At 39.0% G+C, this 26163-nt stretch overlaps 1 protein-coding gene across 4 annotated transcripts in view; it reads left to right on the forward strand.

The window, feature by feature from the left end:
* The window catches only part of LOC111150759 (CDC42 binding protein kinase alpha), a 328384-nt gene that overhangs the window by 102216 nt on the left and 200005 nt on the right, over window positions 1–26163 (forward strand). For all 4 annotated transcript variants that reach the window (XM_022508346.1, XM_022508347.1, XM_022508348.1 and 1 more), the window contains exons 3-5: window positions 3288–3371; window positions 9596–9691; window positions 23539–23687. In XM_022508346.1, coding sequence (XP_022364054.1) covers window positions 3288–3371; window positions 9596–9691; window positions 23539–23687 — 329 coding nt within the window. The remainder of the gene's footprint in view (window positions 1–3287; window positions 3372–9595; window positions 9692–23538; window positions 23688–26163) is intronic.

The following is a 26163-nucleotide window of genomic DNA, read 5'->3' on the forward strand; positions in this document are numbered from 1 at the left end:
TTTTAAAAATATGATTAATTTTCTGTTTCATAACATATTTACTAAATCTCATCTTTCAGAATATTTAAGTTATTCCCAATATGTTACTGTTGGAAACCACCACTCTTGAATAAATGTTGTGGCTTCATTTTTATTTGTATATATTTTCAGTTGAGGATATTCCTAACTATATTTCTATGTATCAGGGGTACCAAGTTATTAGAAGTTGAAGAGGTCGGAGTTTCCCATTTCACAGTTAAAGGAATTGAATAAATTGGAATATGTAATGTCTGCTGTGTGCTGGGGGGTAGGGCAAATGGAAGGTTAAGAGATTGGGCTACAATGTGCTTATTTCCTAGCGTGATGCCTGCCACATTATAGTAACTGGGGTTATTGGACACTGCTGAGTGGTAAGCACTTTCTACTTGCATGAATTATTTTCATCTTTGGGATAGTTATATAAGATGATTACTATTAGTAACACTGTTACATTGATGAGAAAACTGAAATTTTTGAAAGGTTGCATTATTTGCCCAGAGCTACACCGCTAATGGCAGAGCCGGGATTAAAACCTGGGTGGTCTGGCTGCAGAGGGCATGCTGTTTCCGCTATCCTGAAAAGCAGCGGTACGTGCTAGCTCAGCATCTGAGTGTTTAGGACATGCTCATTCCCCGCACCGTGCTATAGACCAGAGGTGGTTTTGGTTCCAGTATTGTTTAGATTTTAGAAAGGTGATTTAGTGCACATGCTCTGTTTTATGAAGGACTCCCGTTGGGGTTTGGAGCAGCACCTGTAAAGCAGATGCATTGGTGCTTCTACTACGAAGCATGCTTGTCTTTACACTAAATGAGATTTAAAAACCAAACCCCCCAAAACTATAATTAGCCCAATGTCAGTACCTGCCGCCAAATAAACTGTGAAAACCTTCTGGCTTTAGCCTTGCAGGTAAGGGATTGTGGACCTGCGTAGAAGTCTCAGAAGAGTGTCCGGCATAGAGAGCACACTCCGTGTGTGCTGCTGGGTACTACTACTATTACTCCCACCAGGTATCATCAGATCCTTACATCCTCAAGCGCAGAGAGCTGGCGAGACTCACAGCGAGGAGTAGTCCTCTCACAAGGACCCGAGGAGGGGAAATCTTAAGTCTTAGAGTCTTTCAGCCATTCTTCCCTAAATCAGAATAAGGACAGCTTAAGTGATAGATAGATAGATAGATGTCCTGAATATAAGTGTGTTAAGCTCAGAGCTCCTGTTGTCTGTCTGTACTCTCAACGTACAGTGTGAGTCTACAGAGAAGCTAAACGTGTGTTTCTAGCCTTTCAGAGGTTTGGCTCTTGATGACAGCCCCCATATTCTTCCCCCATCTTTTTGGGGATATAATTGACATATAACATTGTGGAGGTTTAAGGTGTACAAAGTGATGATTTCATACATGTGTATATTGTAAGATGATTACCATAGTAAATTACTATCACCTCACTTAGGTTTTTTTGGTTTTTTTTTTGATTTGTGAGAACATATAAGATCTTTTCTCTAAGCAGCTTTCAAGTATACAGTACAAGACTGCTAACTATAGTCACCATGCTGTATATCACACCACCAGAACATATTCATCTTACAATTGGAACTTTGTACACTTTGACCAGCATCTCCACGTCTCCTCTATCCCCTGGCAACCCTCATTCTATTCTCTGATTTTATGACTTGGATTCTTCTAGATTCCACATATAAATGAAATCATACAGTAGTTGTTTTTCTATGTCTGGCTTATTTCACTTAGCATATTCTAGTTTATATAGTATTACACAGTGATCTTAATACCTTTATTGCAATCTGATCCAAATATAAACTTACTAAATACTCCTAATATGTATATTTGCTGTTAAGATTTTAAAATTTTCCAGAATTCCCTTCTTTTTTTATGGTTGAATAATATCCCATTGTATATGTGTGCCACATTTTAGTTATTCATCTGTTGATGGAATTCAGGTTGTTTCTGTGTCATAGACAGCCCCCTTTCTTTAACCCATGAACCCACTGGGAGAAGAGTTTAACCAATCCATCATTTCTGCAGATAGGACCAGAAATGAGTGAAGACTAAAGTGATTGCACTGGAAATCAAGCTATTCCTCTTTCCCACCATTTTAACTGATAAAAAATTTTAATCACGTCATTATAACCATTTATGAGGATTATCAAGAAATATTCTATTTTATATAGTATTATACAGTGATTTTAATTAATGATCATATTACTTTTATTGCAGTCTAACCCAAATATAAATTCATTAAATGCTCCTAATATGTACATCTGCCATTAAGATTTTAAAATTTTTGATACTTGAGTTAAACCTATTCTCTGTCCTTGGCAATAGCCCTTTGAACTATTTGAAGACATGCTGTGTATAGTTTGTCCTCTCCTTCTTCATGTTAAGGTAGTACTTGTCTTCCTCTTCCCAGCCCCCAGGAACTGGAAACAAGCTTAGTCTCCTGCTCTGCTGTGTCTTCGCAACCCTGCAGCGTCTGCTGTGAGCTGGAAGGTTCCTCTGAAATTAGCTAGTCACACCAAAGCAGAGTGGTAGAAACAGCAATGGAATCAGTTTGTTGAGGCTTATTTATTTATATTCATCAGTTTTTTGATCCCTCACTAAAATTCAAAATACAAAAAATATTTGTTCTTTTAATGTTGGAAAGGAATGTGTGAAGTCTACAATTTGTTGAGCTGTTAGCCTTACCTGATCTTCAGGAGTGGTTTGTGTGTGTGTGTGAGTGTGTGTGTGAGAGAGAGAGAGAGAGAGAGAGAGAAAGAGAGAGAGATGGGGGTTGTCGTACAGTGGGTAAGAATATGTGGTGTGAAAAATAATATCATTTTCAGTTTATTTTATATTATTTGATTCCCATGAAACTTGTTTTGGCAGCTGCCTTCCCTTATAGCATTGTGTTGGAATTTGGCACGTGGTATTCACTAAGCTCTAGTTTATTTCAGTGTTGTACATTTTAGTCAATTTCCTAGTGATAGTAGATGTTGAGTTTAAATTCCAGAGCAGAGAACTTGAAAAGGAGTGTATAATATACAATCACTTGATACAGGGTTAAAAAGTACATGTATTTATTTGGCACATATTTACTAATGTAACTTTTTCAACTGACAATATTATTTGATTTCGGATCTTAGAGTATGAACTGCATGGAAATCATTGATAATGTTGGTATTTATTTTCTTACAGAGAGGAAAAAGAAAAATGGATGACTGAAAGAAGTTTTATTTGTTACATTGTCATATATTAAAAGTTGTATTTCTTTTTCTAGGTCGCCGTAGTGAAACTAAAAAATGCAGATAAGGTATTTGCCATGAAAATATTGAACAAATGGGAAATGCTGAAAAGAGCTGAGGTAAGATTCTAATTATTGGAATATTTAAATAATGTTTCAGAAGTAATTTTAGAGACCTATAAAATTATAAAGCCAATAGATCCTTAAATATCATTTAGTAACATTGTACCTTTGGTGGCATTATTTTTAAGACATAAGACAAGTTCCACAGTTTACAATTGTGATAAAGTGATGATAAAAGTTATAATTCATAAAAAAAAATAAAAGTTATACTTCCTGATGTTTAGCTCATATTGCCTGAACACTGGATGTGGGGCTTGTATGTTTATGTGAAAAGGAGGTGTGGAAGCCAGTTTATTTTATAGGAAGAAATTTTGCAATAATGGATTTCCAACTTGACGTAACTCGTTTATATTATTCCATATTTGTCTATGTTCTGCTCAAAGTGGAAGTCAGCAGGAGTTTCGAATGTGCCCTTTAAGAAGTCTCTCTCTCTCTCTTTTAAAGATTTATTTATTTATTTATTTGACAGAGAGAGAGAGAGATCACAAGTAGGCAGAGAGGCAGGCAGAGAGAGAGGGGGAAGCAGGCTCCCCGCCAAGCAGAGAGCCCGATTCAGGGCTCGATCCCAGGACCCTGGGATCATGACCCGAGCCGAAGGCAGAGGTTTTAACCCACTGAGCCACCCAGGCTCCCCAAGAAGTCTCTTGATTGCCAATTACACAGTTAAATTTGTGTTTTTTATATTATTGAAGGATGGTAGTAAAATCTGCTCTTGAAAGAATTGCCAGTGTTTTTATGTTGATGCTGGATAGCTGGTATGGTCTGGTTGGAACTGACATTACACATAGATTTGTGGGGATTCTGGGGATCTCCTGCCGTGGGAGATCATGGTGAGTGGCCAGATGGGGTAGGGCACTCAGGGGCCTCAGGGTGGAAGTATTTTAGTATTTGACCTTGTAGGAGGATCAGACTGTTGCATAGGCTCAACAGTAGCTCTGGAGGTCCCGAAGATCTCTCTAAGAAGAAATTAGCTCTTAGAAATCTTTCTTGGACTCCGGGCCACCTCCAGCAGGACATGGCCTCGGGATCGTAGAGCTTCTGCAACTGAGGCAGGCCGTGAGGGAGCTGACAGCATTGTCAGCAGCTGGAGCAACAAGTCCTTATTAGTAAGAAAGTAAATCAGTCTGTTCTAATTGTTTCACGGAAATCGTAATTGTAGTCCATTTAGCGTTTCAGCATTAGAAGTTTTAAAAATTGAGTTAAAGTTCGCACTGTTTTCTATGAAGTTGGTATGTTCTGGAGAATTAGAAGAAAAAAGAAGGATCACTGGGTTAGCTTTCATTATAGAAGAAGTGGCAGAATTGAAGATAAAACAAGGAATTGGAAATTAAATTATTTTGTTCAATTAACATTAATATATATATTCCCTTTCTGGGATGAGATGGAATAGATGTATTTCTTCCTATCCCTTCCATTAAGAACAGTTTTAAAGACCCTGGACATTATATAGAAAACAAATTTAAGGAGATTCTGCAAGGCAGAGAGGAGGAGGTGGACTTTGGGGCCTGAGAGGCAACACTCATTCTGTGAAGCCTGTATTATTCCGATAGAAAACCCGACAGGGACCATACAGAGAAAATTAAAGACCAGAGTGCCTCATGAACATAGATTCAAATAACCTTAACAACATGTTAGCAAATAGAATTCAGCAGTGTGTAAAAAGACTTGTGGGTACAACATGACTGAGTGGGTTTTATTTCAGGGACACAAAGCTGGTTCAGTATTTTTTTTTTTTTTTAAGATTTTATTTATTTATTTGACAGATAGAGAGCACAAGTAGGCAGAGAGGCAGGCAGAAAGCAGGCTCCCTGCTGAGCAGAGAGCCCATGTGGGGCTCGATCCCAGAACCCTGGGATCATGACCTGAGCCAAACAAAGGCAGAGGCTTTAACCCACTGAGCCACCCAGGTGCCCTTGGTTCAGTATTTAAAAGGAGCTCTCCTTAAACCACTTGAAGGAGCGCATGTATTGCACAGAACACTGGGTGAGGTACATAAACAATGATTTTTGAAACACACACAAATTAAATTAAATTAAATTAAATTAAAAAAAACTGCTTGAAACTTTCCTCTTCTAGGAAGAAATTCGACACTGAAATTTTTACATAGAGCTTCATTTTGAAGTAGAGTGGAATTGTATTTCTGTGCTTGAGTTATCAAGTCCTTTTTTAAACACGTGTTTAAAAAAACTCATTCTGGCCATGACTTATCCAGCTTTGGAAAACTGAGCCTACCAGTGATGTTTAATAACTTACAGATAAGCAGTGAAATGTCTTGATTTTTGACCTATGCATTGTTGATGCTTTAAATACTTTTCCAAAGATCTGCCCCTGACCTATTGGCTGCATTTATTTCCATTTAAGATATATCACAAATAAATGATTAGTGAGACATGCATCATTGGAAGGTAGCAGGATACCCTCTCTCTTTCTGTACCTGGGCAGCTGAGTGTTGCTAACTAACCTTATGGGTACAGAGGTTGCTGTCGCTGCCCGTTCATCATTCACAAACTCTTGTCAGTGCGTCAGCAGTCCCTTCCCTTCTCCTGATCTCTGACGGCATCTGAAGAAGCTCTATGACCTCCAGTAACCCCTCCTACATATTTATTACATTTTCATCTATTTAGATATTCTGTTTTTACAGGAGGATATTAAAAAATGGTTTAAAAGGGGAACCCTCCTGCACTGTTGGTGGGAATGCAAGCTGGTGTAGTCACTCTGGAAAACAGCATGGAGGTTCCTTAAAAAGTTGAAAATAGAACTACCCTATGACCCAGCAATTGCACTACTGGGTATTTACCCTAAAGATACAAATGTAGTGATCTGAAGGGGCATGTGCATCTGAATGTTTATAGCAGCAATGTCCACAGTAGCCAAACTCAGGAAAAAGCCTAGGTGTCCATTAACAGATGAATAGATAAAGAAGATGTGGTATATATATATACAGTGGAATATTGTATATATATTGCAGCCATCAAGAGAAATGAAATCTTGCCATTTGCAGCAACGTAGATGGAACTAGAGGTGTTTTGCCAAGTGAAATGAGTCAGTCAGAGAAAAACAATTATATGATCTCACTGATAGGAGGAATTTGAGAAACAAGACAGAGGATCATAAGGGAAGGGAGGGAAAAATGAAACAAGATGAAACCAGAGAGGGAGACAAACCATAAGAGACTCTTAAACTCAGGAAACAAATTGATGGTTGCAAGAGGGGAGGTGGTGGGGGGATGGGGTAACTGGGTGATGGACATTGGGGAGGGTATGTACTATGGTGAGTGCTGTGAATTATGTAAGACTGATGATTCACAGACTTGTACCCCTTAAACAAATAATACATTATATGGTAATAAAAAATTGTTTAGTTTTTTTTTTAAAGGTAGAAGTAGACGTTATTATAGCCTTTATCCACATGGAGTGATGAACCTTGTGCGCATGCATCGTGGTTTGGTTAATATCGATTTGAAACAGGGGTTTCTCAGCAGTGGCACTTGTGACATTTGGGGCCAGATGATTCCTTGTGGGATCTGTCCTGTACTTTGTAGGATGTGTAGCAGCCTCTTTATAGTAGATTGTCGTAACCCCCCACATCCCTGGTTGTGATGACTGAGGACAATGTGACCTACTGAAGCAGAAAAGGACACAATGCTTTTGAACTCAGTATCTGAGGCATTAATAGGGATAGTTTAATACCTAAGTACTTATGAATAGAGTAACACGATGTCTAGGATTTGCTTCAGAAAAAACCTTGTGTGTGTACACACGCGTATTCTTGTGCTTGGAGGGAGTGTGGTATGTGAAAGGTGCTGGACAGGGGTTGAGGGATGGGTTGAGGGGGTGGGGGTGTACATGAAGCAGGATTGAACAATAACATCATTGTTGAAGTTGGTTGATGAGGATGTTGTGGGGAGGAGGGGATTGTACTCTTCTCTCTTGTATGTGTTTGAAGTTTTAGGTCATAGTTTATATTTTTTATTTTTTTAAATTTATTTTTTCACTGAAACAATTTAGAATAGATGAGAATGTACTAATGTTTAATCTGTTGACAAAAACGTCTTCAGAGCTTTGTTGAGTTTGGAGTCCCTAAACAGTCGTTTACTAGAATTTAGCTGGAATGTCTGTGAGATTCCAGAAAGCTGTCATAATAAGATAGTCAGGAGCAAAGAGTCTTTTTGGCTCTGACCATCTTTACTCAGAACCATTAGCAGCAAATGAGAATCGTAGGTCACTTAAATTCTAAAACACGACTTAGCAGTGAGTGTGTCAGGTGGTTCTCTTTTACCGCAAAAGTGAACCAAAGCATAATGATGTGGATTTTAATAATCGAATTGTCAGGTCAACCTGCCCATTTATTTGGTTTAAGGTTTGTTTTTAAATTTTTCTCTGGTGCTATTCCATGCATGACTTTGGAAGTTTCATTTGATCAAATAAAATTTTTGGGAATACATGGAAAAAATTAAGGTACCTAATTAGGGGATATTGATGTTAATTGTTTTGTATATCATGGCTATTGAATTTGTTTTATGGCAAATAAGTAACTAAACCCTCCCTGCCTGTCAATCGAATACTGTGTGATGGCTTTTCAGCGTGCATGGACATGGTGCAGCCGTTAAGAATTAGGTAGTAGGTAGGTCTCTACTGGTGTGGCAAACTGTTCAGTATATCATTACTTGGAAAAAAAAAAAAAACAGAGCACTGTGATCTGATTTGTATAAAGAAAAGAAAAACGAGGGGAAATGGGGTACCACAGGGATATTGTGTATGTGTGTGTGCGTGCGCATGTTCATGCTTCAGAGACCAATTTTCTGAGAAGATACTTTTCAGGGTTATTGATGGTGACTTCTGGACACAGATGACCGTGTGAGTATGGGGTATGACTTAGGAGACTTGGTTTTCACTTTACCTTTCAGTTCTTCTTGAACTTGCTGACGTAGTGGATTTTTTAAGTTAAAACTTTAAAGATGACAGATTATAATGTTTTGTATAAAATTATTATTTTTTTAGCCACATATTTCTAAGTATCTCCGGATGTACCTTTGTAATAGTGAAAATACGGTCTCAGAATAAATTAAAACTTTTACAAATCAAAAAGGAAAAGATAGTTTGTTAGAGAATATGGACAAAGGGAGTGAATAATTCAGAGACAAAATTCAGATGTCCTGTAAGCATGTGTGGAGCTGTTTATCTACATGGAGAATTGGGAATATGTTGATCAAAAAACATTGAGGTATGGTTTTACACCCATGGTATTGACACATTTAAGAGTCCAATAATGCCAAATGCAGTTGAGGATGTGGGGTGGGGTAAGGGAGATTTCTACACTGGGGTGAGGATAGTAAACAGTACACAGTTAGGAGAGAAAATTGGCTATGTCTAGTAAAGTGGAAAATGCTTATAGCTAGCATTTCAACTTCTAAGTATATGCCCTGGAGAGGCTCTTGTACATTTGTACAAATATATTCATTGCAACATCATAAAAAACAAGATTGGAAGTAACCTATGTTTTCCTGGTTGGGGTTTGCATACATAAATTCTGGTATATTCCGACAAGCAAATGCCATAGCAGTTGAAAGGAAAACAGCCATCACTGAATAAGAAGTAATCAAATTGCAACAGGGTGGATAAAATTGTAACATTCATGTAAACTTTCGAAATGTAAAACAGTTGTGGTGTTTGGACACATACATGTGTGATCAAAGCATATGAAGGGAAGAGCATAGTATGCACTAGGATTATTCATTTTATCAGGAGGAAGTAGGGAAATGTATAAGGAGAGGAAGACTACAATTTACTTGTATTTTATTTCTTAAAAATAAAAACAGAAGTAGAGATGGCAAAATGTTGATGTTTATATTATCTAAATGGTAGGTTGGACTGTGGTCCTTAAATGCATGCGTGCTTTTTTTCTGTTTTTCTTTTTCTTTTTTTTAAACTATAGCAGTATTTTTTAATATAAAATGTTCTCAAGTGTACTATTCCCATTGTCCACTTTCTGTGGGTGCTTGACTAGTTGAAAAGTCATATCAGATGGATGTATTCCTTTTCTAGGACAGGAAGTATAATAAACATACTCCTTTTCCAGGACAGGAAGTATAATAAACGTTTTCCTTTTCTAGGACTGAAAGTATAATAAACACATTAAGCCATTGTTTGCATAATATATATATATACATATATATATAAAGTGTCCTCTGATTAAAAAACATCTTTGTTTTTCCTTTTCAGACAGCATGTTTTCGTGAAGAAAGGGATGTATTAGTGAATGGAGATAATAAATGGATTACAACTCTGCATTATGCTTTCCAGGATGACAATAACTTAGTAAGAATCATTTTTTATGTTTCTATATTTTTATTAGCAGAATTTAGCATTATGTTCTTTTAAGCATTTTTAAATGTAGTTTTTATTTAGAAAACCACTGAATTTCACAGCGTATAAATTGCGTATTTAATATGTCCCCCAGCCCTGGATAATTTGATAGCTTCCTACTGGAATTTTTTATGCTTTTTAATAAACAAGTCCAAACTAAATCCAGACATTTAAATTCTGTAAGAGGTGCTCAGGATTTTTCTTTTCATGATTTTCCCAATATATTTTATTTGTAATAGTCTATCACTGCTTGGAATTTTACATATTTTTCAACGTGGCCACGTGCTGCTTGAAGTAGAGAGCCACATGTAAAATTGAGGCTGCGTCTGATTTTCTATGGACATTATGAATCACGTGATGGAAGAAGTTGGGAACAAGGTCAGAGGAAAATCGAAATCCGAGAAGCACTACTAATTGAAGATTGAATGGATAAAAAGAAAGGAACAGGAAATGAAGGTGGAACCCGCCATCACTGGGCCTGCTGTTTGAGGCTCTTCATCTTCGGGACTGAATTTTCATTTCATGGTTTTTTAGCATACGTGTGTTGAGTTCCTGCTGTGTGCCAGATACAACACTGTGTACTGGGTTATAAAATTGGTGACTCGGTCGGTTAAGCGTCTGCCTTCGGCTCATGGTTGTGATCTTCGGGTCCTGGGATCGAGCGAGCCCTGTGCTGCAGGGCTCCTTGCTCAGTGGAGAGTCTGCTTCTCCCTCTCCCTCTGCTACTCTTTCCCACCCCCCGCTCATGCTTTTTCTCTCTCAAAATCTTTTTTTTTTTTAATTTTTTAAATTTATTTTCAGCGTAACAGTATTCATGGTTTTTTGCACCACACCCAGTGCTCCATGCAATCTGTGCCCTCTCCAATACCCACCACCTGGTTCCCCCAACCTCCCAATCCCCACCCCTTCAGAACCCTCAGATTGTTTTTCAGAGTCCATAGTCTCTCATGGTTCACCTCCCCTTCCAATTTCCCTCAACTCCTTTCTTCTCTCTAACTTCCCTTGTCCTCCATGCTATTTGTTATGCTCCACAAATAAGTGAAACCATATGATAATTGACTCTCTTTGCTTGACTTCTTTCACTCAGCATAATCTCTTCCAGTCCCGTACATGTTGCTACAAAAGTTGGGTATTCATCCTTTCTGATGGAGGCATCGTACTCCATAGTGTATATGGACCACATCTTCCTTATCCATTCGTCTATTGAAGGGCATCTTGGTTCTTTCCACAGTGTGGTGACTGTGGCCATTGCTGCTATAAACATTGGGGTACAGATGGCCCTTCTTTTCACTACATCTGTATCTTTGGGGTAAATACCCTGTAGTGCAATTGCAGGGTCACAGGGAAGCTCTATTTTTAATTTCTTGAGGAATCTCCACACTGTTCTCCAAAGTGGCTGCACCAACTTGCATTCCCACCAACAGTGTAAGAGGGTTCCCCTTTCTCCACATCCTCTCCAACACACGTTGTTTCCTGTCTTGATAATTTTGGCCATTCTAACTGGTGTAAGGTGGTATCTCAATGTGGTTTTGATTTGAATCTCCCTGATGGCTAGTGATGATGAACATTTTTTCATGTGTCTGATAGCCATTTGTATGTCTTCATTGGAGAAGTGTCTGTTCATATCTTCTGCCCATTTTTTGATATGATTGTCTGTTTTGTGTGTGTTGAGTTTGAGAAGTTCTTTATAGATCCTGGATATCAACCTTTTGTTTGTACTGTCATTTGCAAATATCTTCTCCCATTCTGTGGGTTGCCTCTTTGTTTTGTTGACTGTTTCCTTTGCTGTGCAGAAGCTTTTGATTTTGATGAAGTCCCAAAAGATCTCTCAAAATCTTTAAAAAAATTAATAAGATTTCTTATTCATGTGATAGCTGTTTATTGGATATGTGCCATTGGCTAGGCACTGTTTTCTAGATTCTGGAGATTCAGGAGTAAGAAAGACAAAGGATCTCTCTTCTTACTGTTCCAGACAATAAATCCAAAATCAGATGAATAATATTTTCAGATTATTTCAGATGAAGAAAGTATAACATTTATTCAAATGAGGACTATTCTAAGACAAATACAAATTAGCTAAACCAAGAAGGGAGAAGTGGCAGAGAGGGCTTGGTGAGCCAAAGTGTGGAGATTGAAGCTTGTTATGTTCACCCTGATAGAGGGTAGAATAGGGGTTTGGAGATGGGGACAGACAGTTGAGAGAGTCACATCATATAGCACCTTACATGTTATGGTAAAGAAATTAGACTTTCACAGCCATGTTTCTCAAAACAGTGGGGTTTTTTGGGTCATGGAACTCTTGGGTATTTTTTAGAATGACTTTCTATCTGTAAGCCTCGACAGTGAAGCGTACAGAAATGGAACGGCCCTGACTGGTCTCTTAGCTTCTTCCTTCTGCCTTCGGTCATGCTCACTCAGGTGTCCCTCACAGACCCAAGTATGAAACGGCTGTTTTAGGACCTTGCGGAGTCTGTGGCGGCAAGGGACAAGAGGGGTGTTTGAGGGAGCCAGTGTGATCCCAGCGGCAAGACGTCAAGGAGTACAGAATGGCGCTTCCAGACTGTAGGGCGGCGCGCTGAGGAGCTTGGACCAATTCTGAGTTCGAGGAGGGCCTCAGGGGAGAGAGTGGGTGAATTGGAATTTTCCAGCGTCTGACTTGGGGGATTCGGCGCTTAGCAGTGGATGAATTGAGTTGGGAAATATATTTGGGAAGGGAAAATGTAGAGCAGAGGGAGGGTGATGGATTTAATTTGGTGTGCTTTGGGTTTGAGTTGTCGCGTGACCCACGGAGGGGGTTAGGGCTCCTGAAGGTAAACAGCATTGTATTGCCTGGGCAGTCCTTATTTTCTGGATCAGTTTTTGGCCACCTATGGCCTGCAGTGCAAATTTGGCTCGCCACCTATTTTTGTACAACCCACGAGCTAAGAATTTTCACGTATTTGAAAAAAAATCAAAAAAATGTTTTGTGATATGTGTTATAAAATTCAGACTTCAGTGTCCATAGAATTCTGTTGGGACAAAGCTGTTCTTGCTGGTTTGTACATTGTCAGTGGCTGCTTTTGCACGATGACGGCAGAGTCGGCCTCACGTGACTGCTGCTGGCCCCATGACACGCAGACACTGCACGTGTGTGTTACTCTCAATGGGCTCAGCGGCCTACAAATTTCAGTGACAGTTAACAACTTGATAGCATTTCTGATGGCGTACGTCTTGCGATCCTGTGACATTTTATTATTCATGTCATTAATAGTGCACATGCAGACTTCACCGAGTCTGCTTTGCAGGCACAGCTCAGTGGGGGTGATATTGTTAACAAGTTAAATGCCAGCCTGGTGGGACTACGCTGCTGCACCGCAGCGGGCCTGCTGGACCGGCCAGCGTCCACGGGGCCTTCCCAGCTCCCAGGAAGGCAGCAGTCAGGAAAGTAAAAAATACAAAACAATATCTTTTCACCATAGAACTTCTTCACAAAAACCAAAATGAGCTATAGTGAGCTTCTGAGTGGCTCGTTTGTTAGCCATGCAGGAAGGCCATGTACCAGCATTGAGTGAATTCAGTCACGTTTGACTTCTGCAGCCAAAGGAACATGTTCACAGAAAATAAACTTGTCTCACAGTATTCGCCTTTTGGGGGAACGGTTGCTTCAAGAATGGGGAGCATTGGGAGCATGAGCGGTTGTTCTGAAAACCAGGAAGTGATTTTGAGCAGTTGCTTTTGGCTCTTGAGGTAGAAGAGGTTACAGGTCCTGCTCTTTTGTTGTGACTTGAGGAGGCGTGCTGAATTTGTGGTCCTGAGGAATCAGCCTTTACTAATACTTGGTGTGGAACAATTATAGCCAATCGTATTTTCAGAGACGTTGAGGAAACCCTAAGTTGCTACAACCTGCCTTGGGATTTGCTAGTACAGATTATAAGAGAGTGGTGAAAGTGGGTGTGGAGTAGGAAGAGGCTTCGTCAGACAGACTTACAAGTTACATAAAGATATCCGGCGCCCAGAGCCCATGGGTATTCATTGTCTCCTTAATCAGCAGGTAGTTTGCAGCAAACACTTGAATCCATCATTTGTTACTGAACCAGGAATATCACTGGCGGACTTCATTCAGTCTTACGGAAACGAGTGTTACCATATCCATGAATTTTCGTCAGAAACCAAAGCTGAATGTCCTCACTTGCTCTTTGTTCAGCCATTCAGTGCTTTTGCAGTATCAACATTTTGTTGCAGAGGGCCAAGATCGAAACATTTCTGAACAAAAAACCTCACCCTCACGCATTAGTATAAAATATTCAATAGCTTTGAAATTAGCTTTTCCTGTAGACTTGATATGTTTTAAAAATAAGTTTTACCTAAAATTGTAAGACAAAACAGCACTTACATGCAAAACTTACACTCTGGCGAAGTCATTTTGACAGCGAACATTGTTGGAATCGCAAGTCATGTCAAATTACTTTATCTAATTCTCATGCCATCAAAAGTAAAAAGAAATGAGATCTCTATTTCCACACAGATTTGCAGCACATAGACTTTTTGAGCTCACACTACAGTTAGCAGCAGTTTCTGGGATTTGATGCATGTGCTAAGGAAGTGTCCATAGTTCAAAAACCCAGTTACTGGCAGGTGTGACCTTCCACCTAACCTTTAGTTAGAAGTGACGAATCTGCAGTGTATCAACGTGCACTGAACACAAGTATCAGGAGAAAAATCGAATAGCATTCTCTAGACGCCTTCCAAGTAAGGAACGTGCTCTATTAAAATTAAACGCTCACGAATTGATACCAGTAGCCGTCATTGCGAAGACATTTTCACGTGAAACACATAAGCTCATTACAGGTCAGCACTTGCAGTGGAACATTACCATGGATTCTGATGATGGGGGACACTGACTTTGAGCCCCAATGAAGCCAACGGTCGTACTCTCCTACCCCACAAAAAGAATTACATTTTTCTGTTAGTACACTTGTATTATAAAACTCACACTCAGTTATTATTTTATTTTTTCTTTTGCCAATAAAAATCTGTGGAAATTTGTTTTCTATCTTATTGTATATCTGGCTTTTTCCTCTGGGCCATCCACGCCTGAAGTGTTTACTATCTGGTCCTTACAGGAAAAATTGGCCAGCTCCTCTTGTAGATAACGGTGAATACTAGTAGTAAATGAGAATAACGGATGGGTGCTTGTACAGGGAGAAAAGTTTACCTAGAGAAGCCTGAACTGGAGGACCCAGTAAGGAGGAAACTAATGGGAATGGTCAAACAAGAAAGAGAGTCCAGGTTCTATACCATGGAAATGAATGAAAGGGGAATTGGTCGAGGTGGAGGGAGATGGTTTCTCAGTCGTGTTAGACAGATTAGAGTGGTTTTTAAAAAATAAACTGGAAATATTGTGCCTACACACAAATCCTATATTTCAGCCTCAGTGGAATACCTACAGTCCTGGACATTGTCTGTACTCCTCTACTCTTTGCCTTTATTTCTGTTCTCCCTGGTACCTTTCATGCCAGTGCCCATTCCTCTCCCAGTTGACCTGTTGAAGTCCAGCTAATATACCAAAATTGTCTAAAAGTCTGCATTTTGAAAGTCTTCTCCAGAATTCCCAGTTGGAGCTAATCTTTCTCACTGTGTTTCAGCTCTACATTTTTTTTTTTAGTACTGCCTTTAGATGAGTAACATACATATATGTGCATCTCTAATTTGGGGGTACAGCTTAAGAAGCTGTCTTTAGCTAAAATGTACTTAAAGGGCTGTGTAACTTAGTAGTCATGGAGTTTATCTGATTTCAGGCAGGTTCAGGGGTTCAAACAGTGTCATTACATTCCTTGCCTTTCTATCCCTTACACACTTGCAGAGTATGATAGCGGGCTTCAGACTTCAGATCGTGATCGGTTGGTGGATCATAAACTCAATTTAGTGGGTTAAAACCAGCATTTAAAAACTTTAATAAAATAGAAAATGATGGAGTTCAAGCAAGCAATAAGAGGGATTATTGCTTCATGACATTTATTTCTTTTATAATATGTATTGAGTCATATAAACCGTGTTATTGTGGCTTTTAGTCAGAATTGTTTAAAATTCATGATGTCGAGCTTTGCACATGCTAGTTGCTCTATTAAATTGAGAGGAGGGGTATTTGACTTGGATTTACCATACGTATGTGAGGTTTTTGGGATGAATGTATCAATTCATATATACTCTACATAGGTTTGTCAGCAAAATTTGTAGGAGTAAATTAAACACAATCACGTACTTGGGTAGCAAATGTAGAGCAGTTTATTGTGATGGATTTTTGAAAGCTTTTAGGTAATAAGAACTTAAATCCACTCTGATAGTGTTTTCTGTTGTAGGGAGGTATAACTCTGTAGAGTTACGGATTGCTTAAAAATCTGTATTTTGGGGCACCTGGGTGGCTCAGTGGGTTAAAAATCTGTATTTTGTTATAAACGTAGAAATGTATAGATGCAGAATAGTGTCCAAATACCAGATTTTGTATAGCAAAATTTTGCCTAATTTTCACTGACAGCCTGACATATCATTCTCTCTCTTCTGAGTGTAGTCTTAACCTGTTCCCTTTGCATTTGACATTGGAATTAACATTTTTCCCCCCAGAAGCATTTCTCCATGAGAAATAGTCTCTATATACCAGTCATTAATTATATTAGACTAAGTGTTACAGTGTAACTGGAGCAGGACTGAAATTTACTCCTGTGGTCAAATCTCCTGTAAATTGCCAATTTTTCTTATTTTAGGGTAAGCTTGTGGTATGGTAGTCTCAAGAGTAGAACTTTTTAATTAACTTGGTTATCATCAAAGATTTGCTTTCGAATATTTATAGAATATTAGAATATAAAATCATTTAGAAATCTTGGCAAGTGTAGTTTTAGATTCCAAAAAAGAAATTTTATTATACAGTTATTTGCCAAAATAATTTTATCTCTGATACCCCTGAAGTAGCCAAATAAGTAACAATGTCTGTAGTGTTACGTGATTCAAGAGGCTGTGATGGATAATTGCACTTTGATTTATAACCTGCTCAAATATCTCTGCATCCAGTTTGTGAAAAAATATATGGAATCATAGCATACATGCATTTTTAAAACATTTTATTTTATTTTTTTTCAGTGTTCCAAAACTCATTGTTTATGCACCACACCCAGTGCTCCATGCAATACATGCCCTCCTTAATACCCACCACCAGGCTCATCCAACCTGCTACCCCACGCCCCTCCAAACCCTCAGTTTGTTTCTCAGAGTGAAAAGTCTCTCATGGTTACATGCATTTATTTGCTTGAGAAGAATTGGTGTAATTTAATGAATGATCTTAAAATGCGATTAGAATATTTTTTTCCTTAGGAAAAACTCATTAAATACAAACCTGCTTATTTGCATCGACACTGTCACATAAAATTCTTATCATTTCGATATCATTTAGAATATTATGAATCAGTGACATTTGTCTCTTCTCCATATTTACTTGTCCTCTGTTTCCTGTTTAGATATTTTATGCCGGAGGTGGGGGGGAAAGCCAGGGAAATATTTAAAACAAAAATTTTATTTCTTGAATTAGCATTTGTAAACTGTTTAGAGGATGAAAGACATTTGTTTATTTTTTATTTATTTATTTTTTGAAAGACATTAAAATGTTAGTTTGTAGTTAGTCATATGAACTCCAGACTCTACTGGAATCCAGTTTGTGCTCAAGACAGAAATTGTTAGGAGAAAGTAAGGAGGGATGAATACAGAGTGGGCTCTACAGATTAACTGTTAATGTCTTTGACAGCAGGATGACTAAAAGAGCTTCCTGTTCTCCCTAAGAAGACTTCTAAAAGCATATCTGTTCTAGGAGATGTTCTTTCTCTGCAACACAGTTCATGTATTGTATGCTTTCAGATGTTATCACATTGTTTTTTTGGAATGTAGTTTCTTACAAAGCACAAACTTTGAAATAAAGATTTTTTTTTTTAAATTAGAAATTCAGAGTTGGAAGTCTTACGGTATGTTCTATCCATACCTAGGGGTCTGTTTATTTTGGAGGGATAAAGGATGGGTAAAGACTCAGTCTGTATCCTTATTTTCTTTTTTGATTTTTCTGGGGGTTCTGTACATACTTGTTATGTCATGGATGTAGTCAGATTTTTTAACTGAGCACTGACTCTTTGAGTAAAAAGGAACTGATGTAAGGATCAAGATCCTGAGTTCTGGCTTTCCCACTATTTTAGGGTATGTTTGGTCAGATCCTTTGACTTCTTATGCCTTTGATTCCACAGCCATGAAGTGGGCATAGCAGCTATAATCCCTGCCTGCAGCATAGGGCCCTTATGTTAATATCCCTGTACCCTCATTCTGTGACTCCTGCACTTTCCATGGTCTGGTCTCAGCTCTTCTTTTGATTCCTCCCCTATATGTGTACAAATTTATTCATATTTGCACCTGTTCTCATTTCTTGTCTTGGTGTGGGTGAGGTATTTGCCTGTGACCTTTTGTTCCATCGCCTTGGCCTTTGCAGAATTTTACTCCACTGGTCAACTTCATTGTGACTAGCTCCTTCCCCCTCTACAATGCAGAGGTCTAGATATGTAAAAATAAGGTATATATTACTCCACAGCTCGCTATTGTCCTTCAGAGATCTCATGGGCATGTTTATTTAATTACCCCGTTTGGTGACTGTGCAGGATTCCACAGAATGGACATGTTGGATGGATGCATTTAATGGTTTTCTTGGTGGGCTCTATTCATACTGTTTCTGATCTGTTGCAGTTATCAAAGTGCTGTGCAGTAAATATACTTGCCCACATGCCCTACACTGTATTCCTAAAAGTGGAAATGCTAGATCCAGGGGTATGCACCTTTTAAATTTCAGTAGATACTGTGAAATTACTTTGATGAGCAGTTGTAGTAAGTCATCACGCCCAAGAACTCGGTGTTGTTTCAACTCACTATTCCCAAAATAGGAATGGTCTCTTTGCTAATCTGATGGGTATAGAATGGTATCTCATTGTTGCTTTGTTTTTGGCCATGTGTTAATTGGCTAGTTGTACTGTCTCTTAGATGAATTAACTGTTAATAGCTTCAGCCTACTTTTGTTGGATTGCTTGCCCTCTGCCCTGTTCTTAACAGTTGGTGGGAGCTCTTTATGTTAGGATTGTTATCTCCCTGGCATATCTGTGGACCTTACCTCTCAGTCTATATTTTTCTTAAACTCATTTAAAGGTATCTTCTATTGGGTACTATTTTAAAGATAGTTTATGAGTAGGAGGTTGTTGTACCAGGTATGATGTGTTACTGAGGAATCACAGAGAGCAACCATGGCCCAAGAGCAGATCCAAGGTGTTTCGCGTCTTAAATTATGATAAGGGAGCATTAGGGGAAAGAATGGATATTTTACAACTTGTTTTAGATATTCGACTCTCCATAAATAAGAGAATAGTTTTCACACCTTATACAAAAAGAAATTTTATATGAATGATTGAATGAATGAATGAAGGAACCTGATTCAGGGATTAGGATCTTTTCCATTTAGAGCTTACAGCAGCACCTTCTGCTTATTTCTGTCACAGTATTTATGTTACACTGAACTTGACCACTGATTTGTGTTTTCTTCTCCATGAGGTTATAAATTCCATCAAGACGGGAGCCACGTCTTACTCATGTAGCACCTTGTTGGCTAGTGTGATGGTAGTGCATATTGGGTACTCCGTATCTGTGGAATTGTGAATGAGCTTCTTTGTCCCTCACTTGTTCTGTGCTCTATCTGCCATTCCCAAGGAAGTTTTGTACAGAATAAAATATAATATGGCAAGCTCTTAACCCTTAAAACTGTAACAGTAATATAGTCAAGACAGGCCCGGGACCTGGATTAGGGTTGGGATAGTGGGTAGTGTAGAAATGGATGGGCTCCACAGACATTTAGTAGGAAGTAGACCCAACAAGACCTTGGTGATTTAGTTGAATGTTGTTCTGAACAAAGGAGAAAATAGAAGATGGACTTGCAGCACTTAGAGATACTCGCTGGGATGTGTACAGAGAAAAGGAGCTCTTCTCCCTTGCGGAGTTTTTATTTGTCTGCTGTTTCTGATCCATTTTGTCTCCCTAATACCAAAACCAGATTGCAAGTGTAGTTCATTTTCAACTCCTTGTTTTTCTTTTGAGAATTTTCTTTTGTGTTTCTTGCTCATTGCTCCCTCCAGTTGCTGAATTCTGTCCTAGTAACTGCTAATTTCCTCTGAGAACAAGGTAGGGAAATAACATGAGCAGGCAAAGCCAGAACTCTGTTCAGCAGGCAGCCCGAAAAGGAAAACAGAATAATGATGTATTTATAATTTTTTTATGCTATCTCAAGGAGGTTTTGTTTACCAGAGAAGAGTTTCAGTAAGGCATGTGGAGAAACTGAAAAGGACTGGATCCAGGGGCTCGGGGTTTGTTAAGGGGAAGCACGTCATAGAATATGGATGAAAGTAGGAGAGAGACAATGACACAAGGAGCCTCACTTTTGAATGTGGCAAAAATGTTGAGAGAACAGTTTTTTAGCAGTTGCCTGGTAGATGGTTATACTCAGACTGTAGGAACCTGGTGTGGCAGGCACAGCTGTTGCACATGTCAAGACAGGAAGCTTTTGATGGAGGAGCCTTTCGTCTTTTTGTCCTCTGAGTTTTTATTTTTCCTGTGTTTGGTACCAAAGAGTCCTGATTGGCACCTAGGAACTGTTGGTTGAAGGGGTAAGTTATGTTTTATGATTTTCTATGTGTAAATGTTCGATTTCAGTTTCAGTAGGAAACTTTTTTATTTGAAAAGTTTTTGCATTTGCTTTTCTGCTCAGAGTACTTTAAGATGGTAGCTGTGGATTTCTTCCCCGCAACCATTGCCACTTCTAGTGACATGTTTATGCTAACACTGTTCTGTTACATTAAATTAGTTTGCTCTAATCTTCATGATGGAGTCTGTTAAACATTAGGCCTAGTAAATAGAGCAAGGAAACCATAGACCAGGATTTGAAGTAGATTGTTCCTCTCATTTTCAAGGATTTAACAGTAAAATTAGTTTCTTTTATTTAACAGAAATTACACATGCTTATAATTTTAATGTATAGTAATAAGAATATGGATTTTCTCAAGACTCTCTAAATCTTAAATGTCAAGTTGGTGATCACTGAAGTAATATCTTTATTTGGTAATAAAATCATTTTAACTTCAAGATGTTTTAAGTGACATTAAAATATCTTCTGTTTACTGTCCTTCATGCTGAGTGCTGTACTCTGAAGAAGGTATCATTATTGTAGGTCTATAGATGAGAAAGCTCTAAGAGACTAAGTTTTCAAAAGCTGCTTAAAACCCAGAGTCAGAATTTGAATACAGGTACCCTTGACTAGAAAGGCCATCTTTCCACTGTGTCTCTTTTTCACTCACCTTAAAAGAATATGTATAATGTGGTAAAACATGCACATACATATGTGATGCAGGTTTAGAAAGCCATCTAGAAAATACTGAAAAGCTATGAGATCAAGGGTAATCTAACAATGCAGGGCTAAGCCCTGTGAACATTTTAGCATGTACTCCTTGTCTTTCTCTTTTGCAAACACACATGGTAAAGGAAGTCTCCATGTTTTCATTTATGTTACACACTGTACTCTCTCAGTACTGCTTCAGTGCTGACATTAGCTGTGTGGGTTTTCCACTCATCAGAGGGTCCTATGACACCAGCAGAGCCCCCTGCAATTTAACTCAGTTCCGATGCTCTTTCTACCTGGAGACAACACCAGATCCCAGAGGCTAAGCGTTCAAGTCCTATGAGACTCCCTCCTCACCCGCTAGTTACTTGTGCTTCTGAGTCACAGATCAGAGATTTCCATGATCCACTCCTCAGAAACGGTTAATATGCCAGAGCTGCTCCCCTGACTGAGCATCGGCTGTAGGAATGAGGTGCACAGGCACCCTGTGATGGAGAGGCACAGAGCTCACACGCCCTCTGCAAAAGTGTGCCAGTCTTCCAGCACCACTCGCCGCGGTTGCCCAGCCAGAAGCTTGCCAAGCCCCATCTTCTGGGTTTTTAGGAATGCTTCATTAGATAGGCATGATTGATCCAGTCATTGGCCATTGATGATGGATTCAGTTTCTAGCCCTTCCCTAAATTTCCAACCTTCTAATTTTGGTTCCCTTGGCAGCTAAGGGCTTTCCAAAAGCCACCTCATTAACATAAACACAAGTGTGGTTGAAAAGAGGTTTGTTATAAATAACAAAAGCCACCTTTGTCTTCTCCCTTAGGAGATTTTTTTTTTTTTAAGTATTTTTTTATTTATTTGAGAGAGAGAGAGAGAGCTTGCTTGAGCAGGGAGAGGGACAGAAGTTGGAGGGAGAAGCAGACAACTCTATGCTGAGCAGGGAGTCTGACCCTGCTCCATCCCGGTGTTAAAGGGTTACAGGGATCTTGTCTCACAGAGCTGAAGAATGAATCTCCCAGACACAAAAGGGTGAAGTGATGTGAAAGTTCATTAAGTGAAGGTGAGAACAGAAGGGAAAGAAAAAGCTCTCTAGAGTGAGAGGGGTCCCAAATGGGCTGTCACTGAGGGCTTTTAGGCCTGTCTTTTATCGAGAACTCGACCAGGGAGCTTGGGGCCTTGAGATTCTTGTGCCATCTTGGTCTGAACAAGGACAATTGATGACACCCTTACTGACTGACTGACTTTGAGGTTTGGTCATTTTCTTTCTTTCTTTTCTTTTTAAGATTTTATTTATTTATTTGACAGAGAGATCACAAGTAGGCAGAGAGAGAGGGAACCAGGCTCCCCACTGAGCAGAGAGCCTGATGCGGGACTCGATCCCAGGACCCTGAGATCATGACCCGAGCTGAAAGCAGAGGCTTAACCCTGAGCCACCCAGGCACCCCGGTTTGGTCATTTTCTGTGATTCCCTGTAGCCGGCATAGAAAAATACTCCCTAACATCTGGGGCCAGGTGGTCTGGTCTATTCCCTGATCTCTTGTTCACTCTTTCAGAACCTAGCTAAGGGACCCCTGTCTCTTCCTGCCTACATCTGAGTCCTTTCCTTACTCACCAGGACCCTGGGATCATGACCTGAGCCCGAATGACTGAACCACCCAGGTGCCCCCACTTAGGAGATTCTAAGGGTTTTTTTAGGAGCTCTGCCAAATATATATATATTTCATAAATATAAATATATATATATATACATATTTCTTATAAATCATAGTATCGTACACATATACCCATGACAATCCATATCTAAAATTAGTTGACTTCTATTTATACTTACCTAAGAAAAGTCCATTCCGCTATTTCTGCACTATCAGGAGTGGAAAGAGAAATATATATATGATGGAAATTATTATATTCTCTATATTAGTGTTGATCCAAGTGCTGATTTGATAAATTGTTACCAGTCTAACTGGAAATAAGGAAAATGTTAATGATAATGAAAATGAACTTAACATAATAAAAGAATGTCTTATATTCTGAGTTACTTTAATCACTTTTGGAGAATTAATACATTGTTTCCTCAATGAAATGTTGGTAAAACTGAGGTGTATTGTTATAGGTGATGATAGTGATGTTGTTACTTCGCAAAACACAACAACAAAACAAGGGTAATCCTATCTTGTTCCCTGCTTCAGGTTTTTAAAATTTTATTTTACTGCTTCCTGACATTTACAAGCCTTGTCACGATCATCTTATGCAACTTCTTGTAATTAACAACAGAAGTATTTGACCCAGTGCTATTTGACCTCGGGTTACATTACATTTATTAATTTTTCACCCTTACTTTTTATTGAGTCCTTTTTTTCTTTTCCATTTCCAGTACCTGGTCATGGATTATTATGTTGGTGGGGATTTGCTTACTCTGCTCAGCAAATTTGAAGACAGATTGCCTGAAGATATGGCTCGATTTTACTTGGCCGAGATGGTGATAGCAATCGATTCCGTGCATCAGCTGCACTATGTGCACAGGTGAGTAAGAGGCCACACAAGAATGGGTTCTGTGAGTGCCAGCAGAGCTGTCTTTGCAGGAAAATGATACTTTTGATGGCCATGGGGTAATTTTTTTCTCTGTAAACTATTTGACAGGGACAGTGATTTATTTAAAGTCTTCCTCACAAATGTGTGTTTGATTGTATACAGTTTAAGATGAAATGAAAAGAAAAAAGTGAGCTTCTTTACAAAATAGTTTTTTATACAGGATTATTCTTTTTTTTTTTAAAGTTTTTATTTAAACTCCAATTAACATACAGTGTAATACTGGTTTCAGATGTACAATATAGTGATTCAGCACTTCCATACATCACCCCATTCTCATCACGACAGGTGCACTCCTTAATCCCCATTACCTGTTTCCCCCATTTCCCACACACTTCCCCTCAGGTAACCAGCAGTGTATGCTCTGGAGTTATGAGTCTGTTTCTTGATTTGTGTCTCTCTCTCTCTTTTTTCCCTTTGCTCATTTGTTTTGTTTCTTAAATTCCACATGTGAGTGAAATCATGGTATCTGTCCTTCTCTGACTGACTTATTTTGCTAATCATAATACTTTAGCTCGCTTCTTATCTCTGAAAATGGTAAGATTTCATTCTCTTTTATGGCTGAGTAATATTCCATTGTATATGTACACCACATCTTCTTTATCCGTTCATCTATTGACGGACACTGGGGCTATTTCCATAGTTTGGCTATTGTAGATAATGCTGCTATAAACATCAGGGTGCCTGTATCCCTTTGAATTAGTATTTTTGTACTCTTTGTGTAAATACCTAGTTGTGCGATTGCTGGATCGTAAGATACTTGCATTAACATTTTGAGAACCTTCCATACTGTTTTCCAGAGTGGTTGCACCAGTTTGCATTCCCACCAACAGTGCACGAGGGTTCTCCTTTCTCCATGTACCAGATTATTCTTACACCTGTTGACACAAGCTAAAAATCTCCTTCTAATGTAAACAGCTCATAATAATTTATGTGTAATAAAAAAATTTTAAATGTATTGTGTACTTTAAAAGGCAGTCTCGCATTTTAAAAGGGGAGAGCGTAGGAAACAATCACAGAGTTACTGGTGAATGAATCATTCAAATGAGGAAAGCTTTGGGTTGTGAGAACCATGAGAGAGACTAGGCGCTAGGAAGAAGCAAATGGAGGACCCGCTACTTCGGAGAGGGCAGGAACCATCCTCTGAGACATCAGCACACGTCAGAATGAGGCAGAGGGTTTGCTGTGACCCACTTCGTTGGGTCTACACCAGGGCTTCTGAATCCATAGGGTGGGTGGGGCTGGGAATTGGCATTTCTGATAGGTTCCCAGGTGCTGCTGCTGGTCCAACGACCAGACTCTGAGCCCTTCTGTTCAGTAACACAGCAGTGCCTGTTCCTTTTAAGTGGTGGCTGATACACGTGATCTCTGTGAAGGACAGGAGCCCAGGTAGAAGAGAAAGTTTCTGTTTTAGTGTTGCTTTTTTTTTTTTTTTAAAGATGTGGATATTTTCAGCTGATTGATTTACTTAGTACTGAACTTCTAGGACATTAGAAAAGGAAGAATATTTTGATTAAAAATTTTGTATTTAGGAGATCTCAGTTTGGCTACTGCCTATTCATATGCTTTCCCCTGTTGATACCTAGTAGTCACAAAGTTTTTTAAAAATAAAACCATGAATATACTATGAAAATTATAAAACACAGTGCAGTTTTTAAGATGGTATTATGGTCTTAAGAGCGAATTATGGAATGAGAAACTAAAGTGCTTTTGTTATGGGAACTCAAGATCCCAGCTGAGAACTGTCATTTAAAAATATTTTTTTCTGGGGCGCCTGGGTGGCTCGGTGGGTTAAAGCCTCTGCCTTCGGCTCAGGTCATGATCCCAGGGTCCTGGGATCGAGCCCCGCATCGGGCTCTCTGCTCGGCAGGGAGCCTGCTTCCTCCTCTCTCTCTGCCCGCCTCTCTGTTTACTTGTGATCTCTGTCTGTCAAATAAATAAATAAAATCTTTTAAAAAAATATTTTTTTTCTAATTTTTTCTAAATTTAATTTTATTTTTTCAGTGTTCTAAGACTCATTTTTTATGCACCACACCTAGTGCTCCATGCAATACGTGCCCTCCTTAATACCCACCACCAGGGTCACCCAGTCCCCCACTCCTTCCCCTCCAGAACTCTCAGTTTATTTCTCAGAGTCCATAGTCCCTCATGGTTCATCTCCCCCTCCAATTTCCCCCAACTCACTTCTGCTCTCCTTCGCCCGATATCTTCTGTGTTATTCCTTATGTTCCACAAGTAAGTGAAACCATATGATAATTGACTTTCTCTGCTTGACTTATTTCACTCAGCATAATCTCTTCCAGTCCTGTCCATGTTGATACAAAAGTTGGGCATTCATCCTTTCTGATGGAGGCATCATTGTATATATGGACTATATCTTCTTTACCCATTCGTCTGTTGAAGGCAATCT

This window comes from Enhydra lutris, unplaced genomic scaffold (assembly GCF_002288905.1).
Source record: "Enhydra lutris kenyoni isolate GAN:26980312 unplaced genomic scaffold, ASM228890v2 scaffoldscaffold24, whole genome shotgun sequence".
In the NCBI taxonomy this organism is placed as follows: Eukaryota; Metazoa; Chordata; class Mammalia; order Carnivora; family Mustelidae; genus Enhydra; species Enhydra lutris.